Source organism: Scatophagus argus, chromosome 21 (genome assembly GCF_020382885.2).
Source record: "Scatophagus argus isolate fScaArg1 chromosome 21, fScaArg1.pri, whole genome shotgun sequence".
NCBI lineage: Eukaryota > Metazoa > Chordata > Actinopteri > Scatophagidae > Scatophagus > Scatophagus argus.
In genome coordinates this window covers 13,941,291-13,958,191 of record NC_058513.1, presented here as the reverse complement: position 1 = coordinate 13,958,191, position 16,901 = coordinate 13,941,291, and the positions used below count along the sequence as shown (strand labels likewise).

The 16,901-nt window shown below is 43.8% G+C and overlaps 1 protein-coding gene across 1 annotated transcript in view; it reads left to right on the top strand.

Annotated features, from left to right (window-relative positions):
* The window catches only part of LOC124052369 (disintegrin and metalloproteinase domain-containing protein 12-like), a 68,711-nt gene that overhangs the window by 49,470 nt on the left and 2,340 nt on the right, over nucleotides 1–16,901 (top strand). The window contains exons 12-21 of the mRNA XM_046376535.1: nucleotides 6,864–7,041; nucleotides 8,992–9,081; nucleotides 9,233–9,428; nucleotides 9,522–9,630; nucleotides 10,183–10,381; nucleotides 11,289–11,366; nucleotides 12,519–12,627; nucleotides 12,913–13,048; nucleotides 13,129–13,243; nucleotides 14,337–14,576. Of these exons, the coding sequence (XP_046232491.1) occupies nucleotides 6,864–7,041; nucleotides 8,992–9,081; nucleotides 9,233–9,428; nucleotides 9,522–9,630; nucleotides 10,183–10,381; nucleotides 11,289–11,366; nucleotides 12,519–12,627; nucleotides 12,913–13,048; nucleotides 13,129–13,243; nucleotides 14,337–14,576 (1,450 nt within the window). The remainder of the gene's footprint in view (nucleotides 1–6,863; nucleotides 7,042–8,991; nucleotides 9,082–9,232; nucleotides 9,429–9,521; nucleotides 9,631–10,182; nucleotides 10,382–11,288; nucleotides 11,367–12,518; nucleotides 12,628–12,912; nucleotides 13,049–13,128; nucleotides 13,244–14,336; nucleotides 14,577–16,901) is intronic.

Genomic DNA, 16,901 nt, shown 5'->3' with positions numbered 1-16,901 from the left:
TCCTCTGTGTCGGAATTGAACAGCTGCGCTAAATCACACATGGCAGGTTCACGTTCCTCACTGTCAGAGTCAGAGTCCGTGCCGTGCGGCTCCCCAGAAATGATGCCGGCTTTAGCAAAAGCTCGAACAACAGTGCCAGCAGACACGTTAGCCCAAGCAGCTACAATCCAGTCACAAACTGTGGCGTAACTCGCCCGGCGCTGCCTTCCAGTCTTTGTGAAACTGTGGTCTCCTTCGGTCATCCACCGCTCCCACGCCGCTCGCAGCCTCACTTTGAACGGCCGGTTCACGCCGATGTCCAGCGGTTGGAGTTCCTTCGTCAGACCTCCCGGAATCACAGCAAGCGTAGCGTTCATCTGCTTCACTTGCTTTTTGACGTCGGCGGTGAGATGGGCACGCATGGAATCACAAACCAGCAGCGATTGTGATGTGTGGAAAAAACCACCCGGTCTCCGTACGTACACCTGCCTCAGCCAATCCTTCATCATTTCCTCGTCCATCCAGCCCTTTTCGTTTGCCTTAATAATGACGCCTGCTGGAAACGTCTCTTTAGGCAAAGTCTTTCTCTTAAAAATCACCATCGGCGGCAGTTTCTGTCCGTTGGCATGGCAGCCGAGCACAACGGTAAACGAAGCCTTTTCGTACCCCGTTGTGCGTATCGCTACCGTGCTGGTTCCCTTCCTTTCCACCGTGTGACTCACCGGGATGTCGAACGTCAGCGGCACCTCGTCCATGTTGGTGATGTGGCTCGGCTGGATGTTTTTGTCGGCGATGTGTCTGCTGCAGAAAGAGCGGAAGTTCGCCAGCTTCTCACAATAATCCGCCGGACGCTGCTGCGCTACCGTCGTCCTGCTCCGGATGGAGAAAAGGCACCGCTTCATGAACCGGAAGCACCAAGACGGACCTCCGTGGAAATGTTGAATTTTCATTTCCTCCGCTAACTTTACTGCTCTAAGCCGAATGGTGACCGTCGAAACGCTCCTCCCACCCGCTCTTTGCTCGACGATCCATTGCTCCAGTCTTTCCTCCAGCTCTGACCACCTTGCCTTGTGTCCGCGGAAACTCAGCTGCGTTTTTTTCACCTGTCGCAGCTCGTTCTCCAGCTTCCTCCACTTGCGAACCATTGATTCGTTAATTTTATATTCTCTGGCGGCGGCTCGATTCCCGTGTTCCTCGGCGTAGCTGATAGCCTTCAGCTTAAACTGAGCTTCGTAAGCGTGTCTCTTTGCCATTTTCAGGGTTGTTAAGACAGCAATGTTCTGCATAAAGCACATACCTGTTCTTTTATACACAAATCACGCACCCATGTTCTCTATCACGTCCGCAGCATCATGGTTCTCACCTACGTCCGCACACAGATAGGGCGCTCTGGACGATAGGGCGCGCTGCACATTTTGAAAAAAATCTAAGACGTTTATATGCGCCTTATAGTCGTGAAAATACGGTACTCCGTATTGCTGCTCTGCTATTTAATCCAGGATCAAGGGAACATACATTCAAATAAGGATGTTTAGGAACTCTGTATTTCCTCAATCTGCTTTCTCAGTTAATTCCCGGCCAGCACCATATACTCTGCCTGAGGCGGCACTTCTCCCATGGGTCCAGCTCAAGGCCCTCGCTGTTCCATGCTGTAAAATGCCATGTGGCCACACACATTGGCTCTGCTGCAATCAGCTGAATGCTGTTCCTCATGCGGCTGCTTCACTTATTTGTTTATAGCATTGAATCCCATGTTTTTCTAGGCACGCCACCAGATCTTTTCAAAGCACAATGTGATTATACAGTATGCCTCTTCACAAGCCTGGACTTGGATGAGTTGATACAAAAGCCTCGCTGATTACCAGCCCCTGAATTCAATAATTGAAAGTACTAATTGAAAGAAACTTGCCTACAGTGAGGAGTACCTTGTGGTTTGTTTGATCAAATAGAGTGTAAGTCTTCATTGTTGCTGATATGCAGAGACAGATAACTATCAACCTCTTCTGGCCTTGCTGTGTCTCCAGAAAGTGAATGAAGGAGGTAATGACCTCCAGTTCATTATTATTATTGCAGGTTGGGGGGTTTGGGGTATGTGGTGAGGGGCAGTAAAACTACAAGCTGTCCCAGTGTCAACTGCACATCTGCACAGAGCACTTGCTGTTTCCTGCTCACATTGGTCATGGCCAGTTGTCGCGCCCCCCTCTCCATCCATTTCTCTATCCCGCCATTAGCTCTAAATGAGAACAGTCTGGTGTCTTTCATCCTTTGAGATTCTAACTTTCTCAAACACACACACAGGAACACACCTACGTAACAACTGAGCTGCTGCTGCTGACTGCTTTTCATATAGATAAACACACATACTTGAACAAAGAAAGCTATGAGAGACCCACCTCTCTCAGAGACCAAAATAGGAACTCCGCAGGGTTTTCACCTTGGTCCACTTCTCTTCAGTTCTGATTTGGCTTGTGATGGTCTGCTTTTGTTCTGATGCCCAGTCTGAATTTTCGTCCTGTCGGGGTACAAATCGCATCATGGCAGAACCACAATTTGGCTAAAACAAATTTGTACCAAGGGTTTTAGAGAAGATGTTATTATTTCTAAATGTTTGAATAAACAGTGCTGAGATTCATAATAAAACAGCAGTGTGAATGCACTAAATGATTTAAAAATGTTCTCATGACTCTTGGCTTTCTGTATGTTTGCAGGTGATACCATCATTTATGTATCTGGCACTATCCATAGTCTATCTATCCACTATCCATGGTCACTTGCCATAAGTCAAAAGACAAGCTGAGATGGTGATGGACAGATTCCAGGATGCATTATTAAGACGGGGCTCATTCATTCATGTGTCAGGCCCTAAGTAAGATGATAACTGCAGTGCAGGATCACCATCTGACAGCGATTGATATATTTCCCCTGTCATAAAATAATCAGGAATCACAGAAAATGAGTCAGAGTCCAAGGCATGCCATGGAAATGTGACCCTCTGAAGAACAGGAACTATGCCTTGTTTAATTAGGTCCACAGGGAAATCAATGTGAAAATGCTCTTCAGTATCTACAAAGTAGGCCAGACTGCCAGGCACCAAAGGCCACGACAGATCATATCACCTAATGTCATCACACAGAGCTCAGGCTCTGCATCTACAAAGGAAGCAGTAAACTTAATATTAAATGTGTAGTGAAGCAACTGTGGTTTTGAATTACTTAAGCACATAAATGAAATATTTGTCATTGTTACAGTTGTCACAGTCAGATTTGAGTTAGCTTCAGTTCACATTTTTACCAGAAGATCAAGGTCATCCCAAGTGTAATAAAACCCTAAGAACACAATGAAGAAAGGATCACCATTGGTATTAGCACATTTTGTATTTTCTTTAAAAATGTTCTCAAGGATGGTGGAAATGTTTTGGCAGATGCTTCAATGGAAAGGCCAGCAGATCTGATTCATAACCCGATCTGAGTTTTATGGCTGAAAAGATGTGACATAAACTGGCTGTGCACGGATGTGTTGGATCCTGGCTTGCTTTGTGATCTGAACCACAAGGACAGAAAGGCTAGGAGGAGAGAGTCCTGCCCAGCTAAATTTGGCTCAAAAGGCTCAGTGTATTTTAATGCGATTCTTTGCCTTAAGGGTATCCTAATTGTTGGTGAAATAGGTTTGGATTTATGATCATGGTTTGCAGTAAAATAATATATAAACATGACCTTCACAAACGAGAGATGTGTCATTTTTTTATTACTGAAGACAGACTGTACCGACTCTGCTGCTCCCAATAAATGCAATTTAAGAGAGTAACCTTTGACCTCACACAGATCCTTTACTTCAGTTTTTTTTAAACCTTGTTCCTGTATATTTGTTTGAACGTGCAACACTCAGCACGTTGTTAATAATGACCTAACTGTATTTGAGTCATTAAACAAGGCAAGAACTATGAAACACAAATGTGTTGAGATTAAATGGTTTCGCCGCTTCCTTACATCTCTCAAAGAATTTCTGTATTTAAATTAGATTGACATGGTAACTCAGACATACAGGGTCAGTGGAATGCAGTGGCAGAACAAGAGAATCAAATTCAATAGAAATAGAAAACTGAAATGTATATAATTTTGTTTAGGAATCATCAGACATCCCATTCAATCCTTGCCCCTGCCAACAACTCCTTCTCTAGCACACCACAAAAATATGGGTTACCTGTCATAGTTGATCTGCCCCCCTTGTCAAAACAGCAGGGCTTTGAGGTATTTGAAAGCCACCAGCTCTGCAGCATGATCACAGTGTGGCACAGATCATAGGGGCCTGTAATAGATCTGGCAATGATTCCTTATCACTAGACCTCGCACAGATCTATTAAATCCTTGCTTGGCCATTTCTCCAATGCTGTCATCATGACTGCTTTGTACACTCTGAAGCTCAGCAGCCCATAGACCAACCGTGAGTGTAGGTTAGAGATTGACAAAAAGTGCAGAACAGAAGTATTGATCCCATAATTGAACTGGAGCATGGCCAGGTGGGAAACAATGTGGCGATGTAAGACAGGAAAAAAAAGGAGACTCAGAGGAGGTGACTACAGCACATCCTTCGTAAAGCCAGAGCAGGATAAAAACAAGTCATATGGGTTCTTTTCTTTTGAGGTGGTGGCCCAGACTCCCATGGGTTGGCTGGTTGTCTATTGTGTGTTTAGCTCGCCATGAGCCCCAGATGTGCCCACCGTGACTGGCCCTGGCACTGCTTTACTAGCCCTGGGGACTGCAGCTGCTAAATGCCATCCACTGTAATTCATCAGTGCCTCTGCCTTTTCACAGCCATTAGTCCTCCTCCCACCCCCAGACCGTTGCAGGGCAGACCAATTATTTCTGTATTGCCTCTCATAAAGAACAGCTGGATCCTGAGCCTCTCATGTATCTCAGAGAGTTACAAAAACAGGGATGTGAGTGTTTGTCATGGATTGCATGAGCTGGTAACTGAAGAACGGGGCTGACTTCATGGAAATTAAATGAATGCAGCATAAGAGTGGGTGCAACTTGAGCAAGCAATTTTGGCTCAAGCTTTGGGGGCAAAGAGGAAATCAACAACAGCAGTTGCTAAGGAAGTGGCCTGCCTGTTGAACAGCAGCCTTGACAGTTGTTCATCACAGCAAGATCCCCTGAGGTGCTCAGAGAGGAGGAGGGGAAGAGGGACGAGGGCGCAATAATGGCTGTTATTACAGCTTTCCTTATTGCTCTTTGCTGTTGCCATTTCATGTCATTAAAATCTACTCTGATATTTTGCTTTAATCCTGAGTGTCTAGAGATCTGCTTCGAAGTACCCCATTTTCACCTAACACAGCCTCTGGATAGCTCTTATGTTAGAGAGCAGCAGGCTGTGTGTTTCGGGGTGGGGTGGGGGGGGGTCAGCAGCAGGGGCTGATGTAAGCCGCCTCCACACATGACGGAAATCAGAGGCAAACTGAGAATGAGGTCATGTCAAAACATTCACGAAGTGTCATGACATATTTAGATCTGCATTAGATGTGAGGAAAAGGCTGTTTCAAAGGGTTGTCATGGCTGAGCTACACAGTGATGGTAAGTAAGTAATTAAGTCATTTTAAACTTAAAATGCTAATATAAAAAAAAAATCATTCAGTAATACAGCAAAAAGTACTTTTGATACTATCAAAATGTGGATATTGTACTGTTTTAAACACACGGTACTGAAAAAGCATTGATACTTCAATACTTTTGACAACCTTACTACACAGAAACGCCTCCTTCTTGTAAATAGAGAATCTCCAGATAGAAAGTGGTTGTTTTTCAGCCAGTGGGCTGTATTGGTGTATAGCTGAAAACAAATTGACAACTCCACAGCGTTTAAGCTCATGTATCGCACATATAAACACCTCAGTGAACCACATTTATCAGGCCGCCATGGACTATTATATGACATTGTTAGTCATGATGCCACAGCAGCTCAAGCTGTGTTTGAGTTTACTCTTGTGACTCAAGTTAATGAAAACATCATTATATTAAATAAAAAGAAGAATGCTGTATTTATGCATAGGTTTACGACCAAACTGTGCATGTGGTATTGACTCTGTGTCTCTCCAAACGTTTAGCTGTTGGGTGGGTTGGGGCTGCTGAATGCTGAAAACATTTGTGTGTCCATGTGTTGACATGGATCCTCCACATATTGTCTCATACCTGCACCCATCTGTGTATACAAAGACAAGTATGCTTTATAAGGGTGACAGAAGCGTGAATGTTACATACAGATTCATCCATTCTGGCTTTGTTAGGCTGTACTGTATAGTGTGGGTGGAGGTGTTAAAAACCTCATATGGTGCTTTTTTTGTCAAGAACCACATAACGAACAAGATACAATCTGCACATATTCGTGTCCGCTTCACACACACACACACACACAGTCATCTAAGGCACTATATTATCACAGAAAAGCTCAATAAAGCCACATGAGTTCTGTAACAAAGCTTTTGGCAGACAAAGCCCTGGGCTATGTGCTTTCCCCACAGAGCAGACCACCCTCTCTGTCCGCTCCAAAAACAATATTAAAAACACACCATCCCCTGCTTCTCCCAAATTTATGGGTGTTGCAAGTCTTGCGAAGGAAGCTCTTTTTGGTTTGAGTTTTTACGATCCCCTGCCTCATAAAAATATGTCTTATCAGATCTCCCTCTGTGGAGGGAGAGTCACTGGGGCCCTGTGCTCTTCACATGCTGATGGAGCTTTGGAGAGGCTGTTGAGCACTAGTGGTTAATTGATTTTCTGATTAGCAGCAATTAGCACTGATTACTTCAGACTGAAAAGGACCCTTGCAGGGCTTAACAGTCATCTTCCTTCTCTCTGTTTGTGTCACTCACAAAATATTTCCTTCACCCACAGGTATCCGTTCCCCACGGTGTTCAGCAGCTGCAGCAAGAAGGACCTGACAGCCAGTTTTGAAAAAGGTGTCGGGATGTGTCTGTTCAACATGCCAGAGGTCAAGGTGCTGTACGGTGGGCAGAAATGTGGCAATGGCTATGTAGAGGAAGGGGAGGAGTGCGACTGTGGAGAACTTGAGGTGAGATCGTGGTAAACTCTGTTTTTACCTTAAGACCTCCTACAGCTCTTCATCATTTTATGCCTAAAATTGAAATGTCTTTCTAAACTGCTACCCATAAATCAATGTTAATTATGTTTCCCCACATTTGAGAAATGAAGTAAGCAGACATGCTTAGGGGGTTTCCGTAGCTTTCCTTACAGAAGCATGGGACAAACTAACATTTCCCAAAGTGAAAATAGTGAAAATAAATACTTCCCCTCGGTTTCGAAGCTAACAGCACAGGGCTCTTGTAATGCAAACATAGTCTTCAGGAAATAAGCTTAGAGATATGAGTGTGAATTTATTCATTTTATGCACTGAAGAGCTGTTTGGGAGGAAGGTTGTCTGATTGTGATACAGTTCACTGAAAGGAAACATCGCTGACAGATTCTCCCTATCAACGGGTGAATTATTTAAATGACTCCGCATTGGCATGCACATACATAATGGTGGCACACGTTGCTAACTGCTGTGACTGTGGGAGGATAAAACGCTTAATCATGATGCTGTTGACAATCAGCACAGGCAGACTGACAATAACAGAATTATGAAATATGAAGGAAAGATCGTCCATGATTTGGAAGGATATTTTGAATTATATAATAGCCTATGTGAAAGAATGCCTTGTTGTCTTTTGCGATTTGTTTACGCCTTTATGCCCCGTGAGTCTTTTTGTGAGCTGCTCAGGCTTTAGCCAGGGTCAGGCTGAAAGTGGCCTTCAAAACAAAGAACTTCCATAAGCCCCACAGGCCTGAGCCAGCAGCAGTAATAAAGCTCTCCAAAGAGTTGAACGGCGTCATGCCAACCCAGACCAGATCAGAGTGCTCAGACAGCACCTCTCTCCACCATTAAAAAGCCTCATTAAAAAGCCTGGGTCCTATTCCTCACAATCACAGACTACTTCTTTTCAGTGCCACTCCTCCGCCTCCTTTGGCCCCGGGGACCATGGGAAAGGCCCTTAATGGTCTTCAGGCTGAAAGAAGTTCTGGAAGGCCCATCATGTCTGCTGTGTCCCCTGCCAGCTCCAACCTCCATCTACCTCCTCCCGACTCTCACTGCACTCGGCTGTACAGTCTGCTCAGACTGCAGCTTAATGGCAAGAGGGGAGAGCTGACCCTCGGGGGTCCAGCCTGCCTTTGCATGACATCATACATGCAAAAGCATACATGTACGCCTTCTACACCCAGCTTTGATTGAATGCTTACATCCCTCTGTATCAGAAGGCAGAGAGTTGCTGATTGGCTCTTTGCAAAGGTTAACGTGATACAGAAGGGCTTCCATAGTGAGACCACAAATGTTGCAGGGATGGATTCAAATACTGTGTCTCTCTCTGCAGAGCAAAAAGGACAGTTCAAAGATTCTTAATCTCTTAATTTAGGACGATTAAGTCTTTTTCGGTTGTTGTTATCCAAAATAAACAATCTTATTTAACAACCTTTCGTATTTGATTATTAATGAGTGACTTAACACCATGATGAGTGAGTTGAACGCAGTAGCACAGAGTTTGTGTGATTAGTTGGGGGAAGGTGGTGTAAATATTGATGTGCGTTGCAACCTTGTGCCTGACTTTGTAGCTTGATTTTTATGTTAGTTTCATCAAATCTCTTGCTTATCACATTAGTTTTTTTTGCCTGTTTGTAGTTGTTTCCTTCACCTCACCAGTCCAAATGAGCTTGTAATTTCTGTCAGGTGGAAACATTGTTGTTTTTAGAAATTGCTATTTCCTTTCTTCTGCCAGTGTTTTTTTTAGTTGCTATAGAATACATTCCTGCTAAGGCTGCAGTCCCTCTGATAACAAAGTCTGAGCATTTGTTCTCAGGTTAAATATGATCTCTTTGTGCTGAGTTAATTCCTCTGTAATTTTGTTCCCCCTCACTTGTATTTGCCTTCTCTGCTTGGCTTACCTTTTCCTTTCTTTTTCATTTGAAGGAATGTATGAATCCCTGCTGCAATGCTACTACCTGCACCCTGAAGGGGGATGCTGTTTGTGCACATGGACAGTGCTGCCAGGACTGTCAGGTAGGATGTACACTTACTAGCCAGCCATAGCAGTTTTTGCATTTTTTTCTGATTAACAGAAATCTTATATCAGCAATCTCAACTAAATTTGCTAAAATTCACTGTGGGTCTATTCCCCTCATGTTGTTTGGCTGTTAACATTTGAGTACAGCTGAAGCCAGCGGGCACTCCATGTCGTGAATCCAGTAACTCTTGTGATCTCCCGGAGTTCTGCACCGGTACCAGCCCTCACTGCCCCTCCAACGTCTACCTGCATGACGGCCACGCTTGCCACAACGTGGACGGCTACTGCTATAATGGCATCTGCCAGACTCACGAGCAGCAATGTATCACGTTATGGGGTCAAGGTATGTGGAAGGCCCCCCTTCTGCGGCCTCACGCTGCCGGTGAACAGCTCAGTAACGTCACCAGCTTTTCTAATGTTTCATTTTGTTTTGTAGGAGCAAAGCCAGCTCCGGGCATCTGCTTTCAAAGGGTCAACTCGGCAGGAGACCCCTATGGAAACTGTGGCAAAGACTCTAAAGGCTCCTTCGCCAAGTGTGAAGCACGGTAAGACCTGACATTTCCAGAGTGAAGGGCATATCCTGTAGTTACTCTGAGTAAAGTAAGTTTTACTTGATATGAGCTTATGGACAGATATGCCAAATTGGTTGCAATATGAGAATTTGATGCATGTCTCCTGTTTTATATGATTGTTAATTGCATATCTTTGTACACTGGACTGTTGGTCAGATAAAACAAGCAATTTAATGGCACCACATTGGGCTCTTGTCTACTTGGAATGGGCTCTCTTCATAATTTTCTGACAATTCATTGATTCTAAACTCTGAATCCAGAAAATTAAACATTAAACAATGGAAAAGTAATTAGTTGAAACGCTAATTGAAGGTTACAGTCACTTGGTGATATGCAGCAAGTAGCAAAATCTCTGGGGTTACAGCGTGAAAAAGAGCATGAACGAGCTGCCTTTCCTGCAGTTTCCCTAATTGGACACCAAGAGTGAGAGGAAAAAATAATTGCATATATACACATTTGGGAAAACAGTGACATGTTATTCAATTATCACATTGTTATTCTCCCTGTTGTTCATTCTGTTTACAGAGATGCTAAATGTGGCAAAATCCAGTGTCAAGGAGGAGCTAACCGCCCAGTAATTGGTACAAACGCTGTTTCCATAGAAACAAACATCCCCTTGCAGGAAGGGGGAAGGATACTGTGCCGAGGTACACATGTCTACTTGGGTGATGACATGCCCGACCCCGGCCTGGTCCTGACAGGGACCAAGTGTGGGGATGAAATGGTGAGGCCTGTGACGGTTAAATGCATCTTAATTCCATACCCAATATGTTCTGATCCACTGAAGTTAGGTCCTCATTTTTGTTTCTTTGCCCAGTATCTTAACTGTAAGCCTGGTGGAGATCTCTACTGAATGCACTCCTCTAGTTGGCTGCTGCAGTAAATCCTCCTCTTTAAAGTTTTCTGTCTTTTTAGTTCAAACTCTCCTCTTGCCCCATCTATGCATTTTTGCAGCTAAAAACTGTCTCTTCTACCGCTTCTACCACTAAACAGCAATCACAACTATCTGTAAGACTATAGGAAATCTCACATAAATATAACGCCCAAATTCGGGGGAATAGGAAGGAAAAAGTGATGTGGAGTGACAGGCCGTGACTAAGACCTTTGAAGAAATTCTTCAGGGTGTGTCCTGTTATTTCAGACGTGCGAGACCTTAGACACTCACTTGACTTATCATTATTCAGTTTATTTGGCATCTTCCAGTGGTCGTCAGTTTAGCCGTTGGTCACTTCAATGATAGAGTTACTCCATTTAGTTTAATTTACTCCTCCATGGGCCTCCACCCTTAAGGAGGATCCAGTGTCAACCCTCATCTGTCTAGAGTTCTGCCATTACACTTGCATGCCCAGTGCTGCCGAGTTCATCTTCACATTCAGCCTTGGGTGTGGTGCCTTCAAGGAGCCCACAGTCCACATCATATAACTTTTAAAAAGCAGCTTTAACACATTCTTGAAAAATCCCATTGTTAGTTTAATTATATTTCATGCTATGCTGTTTTATGGTTGGAGTGGTTTGTCGGTAGAAGGCTGGATCAGTTGGTCTTTTCCCTTAAAAGATTAAAGGGCTTAGAATAATAAAGGCATGCTCTTTGAGCTCAGACTGTCAATTTTTAATGTCTTTGTCTGCTTCAGATGTGTCTGAATCGTCAATGCCAGAACGTCAGTGTTTTTGGTGTGCATGAATGCTCAGCCAAGTGCAGTGGTCGAGGGGTGAGTACAGCGCCTTTCATCCTATTGCAGTGTTGTGAAAACCCATTGTGATAGCTGTCCATCTCAAGCCAGGCCCTAATCAGTTCACTTGTTTACTTAATACCCTGTCCCTCCCCCTCCTACAGTAGCTAATTTTGGCTGGAATATGTTCAAAGTTCCCAGTAAACGATGGATAGGAAGCTCTTACAACAGCTTGCAATCAATCATTCTGGATGCTGAAAGGTTCGATCAATTAAATATAATGGCTTCATTTATGTTCAGCTTTAAGTGCCATTCATCATACTCTCAGGCTGTCGTCCTTCTCCCAAAAACTGTGCTGAAATCTGAAGGCCAGGCTTTATTTGGCCAAACACCGGGAGCAGTGATACACAGTCTGACTTTGAGCTGGGGAACATGGATATTGGATTTTTCTTAAATGCCACCCGTCAAACGTCCATGGGTGGTCCTGTTTGAGATTAAATACGTGGCTTTGTGGTATTACCCTTAAATTCACTGCTAGGTCCCAGAGGCTTTGACTGTGACTAGCTTAAGTTGCTCCTTCATCACATCTACAGAGGAAACAGTTTTTACTGTCTCTTAAAATGAGACATCTCCAGTTATTATATTTGTTTGTCTAGTTCCAATTAAGACGTTTCTATAAAGCTTTAAGGACTGTTTTACTCACAGAAATAAAAGAATGTTGCTCCTCCAGGAGACAGGGCACCCTTGCATGTGCAGATTAGATCAAGATGTTGCCTTGGAAAGAGGCCCTCACCTGCTCCATATTACCCTGCTGGGGAATCCTCGACTTTAATATTTCCCTACTCGGCAGGACAGGAAGACAATAGAGTGAGAGATGTGGTATAAGGAAAAACGTCTGCTCTAGTTTTTATACCAGATGTTTTTATCCCAGAACAGTTGAATCTGCATTCTTACATGCAGCACATAGATATTAAATAGTAAAGAAATATTCAGTAGATTAATCCATAGTAGAGACAACACTAGGGCTACAATGTTCTCACTCAAGTCTGCAGACAATTTCATAATCTAAAGGAATTGAAGGAAGGTAGGTAGCGTTACGAAAATACTCAAACACAAAAGCACAAAAAAGACAAGCCAATGAGTGCATTTTCAGCTCCTTGAACGTTAAGTTGTCTTTTTGATATTCTGCAGGTGTGCAACAACAACAAAAACTGCCACTGTGAGGCTCACTGGGCGCCGCCATTCTGTGACAAGGCAGGTTTTGGAGGGAGTGTAGAAAGTGGCCCCATCAGATTAGCAGGTAAGTCAACAGTTGCAACTCAAGTACATCAAATGTACTGATTTATTGTAGTTTGTAGCTGTAGGTCATGTTATGTTATAGGTCTGGGGTGAAGAATGTATCAGTATTTCAACAGTAATGTATCAGCTCATAAACAAAGTGAATTTAATTTACAGTTGTGGTTTACTTTAATGTCAAACTACAACACTGAAATCTGAAAGACAAATCTGTAGGAATGTACAGTATGACTAAGTGATTTTGAGTCCTAGAAGACTTCCCATTGTTTCCACGTGTGTTTCTGAGCAGACAACAGGAATCTGACAGTGGGCATCCTGGTGGCGCTCCTCACCGTCCTGGGAGCCGGTTTAATCATCTGCATCAAGAGAAAAACTCTACTGGGGCTGCTCTTTGCCAGTAAAAAGAACCCAATTGAGAAACTCAGGTGCTTTTTATCAGAGTTTTTTAATTCAATCATTTGTAAATATCATAGACGATATATATAATTACTTATTTAAATTCCAGATCCGTAAGCACTGCAATCAGCAGACCCTCCGCTCCTAACCAGCCTCCATCGCTGAGCACGACGTCTCCATCTCGACCGGCCCCGCCTCTGCCACACAGTGCCACCATCTTCAAGGTCACTACATCGCTTTGCTTGACATGCCTGCTACAAACACAGACTGGACATGATATGCAAATAGATAAGCCTTCTGTACAGAAGATCACCAGCATATGATTCATGCTTTATAATATTCTTCACAAATCATTCTCAGTGGGCTTGACATGTTGTTTTCACACAAATGGCAGCTCATTCAGATCCAATTAAATCATCCCCCTCTACGTGGACAAGTGGAGGAGGTAGTGATAGTGGGTGAACGTTGTAGCAGCGACACAGCTCTTGTCATGAACAGCTGCCTGTTACGAGAGAAAGTTATTTCTCTGCACGTTCCCCACATGAAATAAAGAAATAAAGTCATCCAGCTGCTGATAATTGCAAGACAGAGCAGGGATCTTGCTGTAATGAATTGTGTGCCTGCATCACTGTGCCTTAACTGCTTTATCGCTGCCCTGACATGCTTCGTAATGGGAAGAGACCTGTGATCGATTGAGTTAGAGCTGCTGAAATAAGAGGAGCCGTGTCAGAATTGACATTTGCGCTGCATGGTGGCACATGAGCGAGGCAAGCTGTTGTGCATTACCGTGAGGTTGGTGTTTTCAGTTAGTAGCATATGGTTTTCATTTGGGGTCAACTGTAAGAAGAGAAAGGATGTAAGGCTGTTTGAAGTAAGCACAGTGCAGGTGAGGTCATTTTCCAGTTGTTGGGAGCCATGTTAAACCTCTGCGTGTGCGTGATTTTGTATGTGTGACATTGTGTGTTTTTGAGCTGTGCACATCTGGCCAGGTCGATGTACTGGACAGACCGACATTTTAGCTTCCTTCTACATCTGATCTGTCTCAATAGGAGTGTGTGTGTGGGCTTTTAGCTGTGTCCACCTTTCAGTGAGGCCAGACGGGTGCTTACAGCGCAGTCCTGATCTTTCCCCTTTCATAGGTTACCTGAAGAGGAGTTGGGGAATAGTGAGCAGGCGAGTGGGAGCATTTGATTTATGCATCTCTGGCAGGAAGAACAGCAGAGGAATAGGCGGAGGATAACATGACTGTTTCTGATAGGGAGCAGACGGTTTCACTTCTGACTGACTGTTCTGGTTCTGTCTTTCATCTTCCTGCAGCCTCCTCATCGGGGGCCGGAGGCGGTGCTCCCGCCAGCCCCCTACCCCTCCCACAGCCTGCGCAGACTGCCCCAGTGCCCGCCGGTTCACCTCAGCCACCCTGTCCCTCTGTCTGTCACCCTGTCCCTCTCTGGTCCTGTGCAGCCCAGACCCCCACTGCCTCCCCCTCACATCCACGTTGCACCCAGGGGGGCGTCAGTTCGCGGTGTGTCACGCCATAACTCCTGCAGGATGGTCATGGTGAGTGAGTTCCCTGTTGCCTTAGTTGGAAACATTTTATTTGATGATGTTACTCACTGAAATTTCTCCACTGGGTCTGTGGAGCTTTTACTCACTACCGCAGCCTGTAAGACCCAACCAGGGAAATGATGCTGTTCATTGCACCGTCAAATGGGTGTGATATCGACCATTTTCACAGTTCTTTTGTGTCTTATATAGTATATGCTTTTTGACAGTTACGCACAGTCTCATAAAATAACGAGGCTAACCCAGGAGCTAGCACCATCCATGTGAGACTTCAATTCTACAATACAAACTACCGCATAAATAATGAAAATGGAGCCCAACTTGCAGAGAGGAGGGACAGAATAGATGAAACAGCAACTAGAGAGAGCAAGTACGTCCAAATATCACAGGGTGGTAAATTTGCTGCCACTAGTATCTCATGGAGTTTAGCTACGGCATTGCAGGCTGTCAAAGTCGAGGGGAAGAGAAAGCAGGAGGTTTCTGGTGTGAAATCCCTCTCGCTCACGATTCTCAAAGACTCTTATTTGCCTTTAATCTGGTTTCACTTGTATCCTGTGGGCAAGTGAGGCAGAGAGACCCAGAGAGAGAGAGAGAGGATAAAAATATACAGAAAGACAAAGTGATAAAGAGACAAGAGAGAGATAGTGAGTGAAGGAACTGATTGAAAGATGAAAGATAATCAATACATTGTTAAGGCAGGGGCTGCAAGCATTAGCAATAAGAGATGAATCACTATACAAAATAACCATTACTTGCAGTGCTCAAAGAAAGCACAAATAAGTAAAAGAAAAGATGGGCAAAATGCAGATGCAAAATCATTAAGTTCCAGCCTGAAACTAGCCCAGAGTCGACTGTAGTTTCTGCCATGGATGGCAGTCCAGCCTTTGATGACAGCACTGAAAACGACGCTGCTGGAGAGCTGAGGTCAAAGCGATGCCGCACCAGCATCAGGCTAATTAGAGGTGTGTTAAACATATAATAACATCCTAGACTTGTCCACATTAATGGAGGGGTCAGGAGGCGGTCTGGCCTTAAAACATAATGCTGGTCTGGATCTAACAAACATTATGACAGTATATGGAGTACTTGAATATGGAGAACATTACATAATGACTCCAAGCTTTAATTGATAGATGTGTTTTCATAATGTTCTATTCCTGTACTTATTTACTTTTGACACAGTGCACGTTGATGTTCTTAGTAACAATTTAAGTTAAGTACTACAAAAACATTTTAGAAATGAGTAACGAACTGGCAATAACACACTATAATATAGTTGAAATTTAAGTATTTATGACTGTATCTCCTTTGGGCAACAGAAAATGAATGACAATATAATAAAACACAATAATTGTGTAATAACTTTTAAAAAAGAACTTTATAGGGGTTGGTGTCAACAAATACTGTACATTAACACTTGACAATGTCTTTATATCTTATAAATGCTGAATGGTTGTTTAAGGTTGTGTGTTATCCTGGGCATCACTGTGATGCAAATATGGCAGATTTAGCTTAATAGCTACTTGTTATGGCGTGGCAGATCTGCAGTTCCTGGACAGCTTGGTATTAAAAAAAAAATGCAAACCATAACACCGAACAACAGAAATCAAAATGCAACACAGTGACAAGGATATTTGTGCTTTGTTTTAGAATATAAATATAGTTTCCAGAGCCATTTGAAGAAATAATTCCATTCAGTTTTGCAAAGCTTCTTTCAGGTGAAGTGCAGCCACTCTGTGTTTTATTTGTTTGTTTTTTTGTTTTTTCGGGGGGGGGGGGGGGGGGGGTTGGGGTCAACTTCAGGAAGAAGATTTTCCTTCTCAGCTGTTTCCATTTAATGTCAAAGTGTGAAACTGAAAGTGATGTCTGCTGGCAGCGGACTTCACTGACAGTATCTTTAGCAGCTGTTTGGCAGCTTCAAGACGTTGACAAAGCCCCTTTTTTCCTCCCCACAGTGAAAGCGCTCTGCTGGGGGCATGGAAGCTTTGCATCATGGGAGAGCTAGCTTCACCCGATGGAGCCAGCAGGTTTTCAGACAGACTTGGGTTTGTGAGATGGGGGTTTAGTTATTTTAAGTTGAAGCTGAAGTAACATTTTGTGCCTATTAATCACCTCATCAGACCCAGGAGCTCTCTTTTCATTTGCCCACATTTCACTTCACTACCATTTGGCTTTGTGCTAATATTTTTGGATGGCGCTCAAGTCGTCCCTATTGCATGACGGTACAGGCTGTCAACGTGATGAATTAGCAGCAGCACAAATTGTCATGATACGTGACCTTATAGGGTAATGGAGACGCATAGCCTGCGTTCGAGAGTG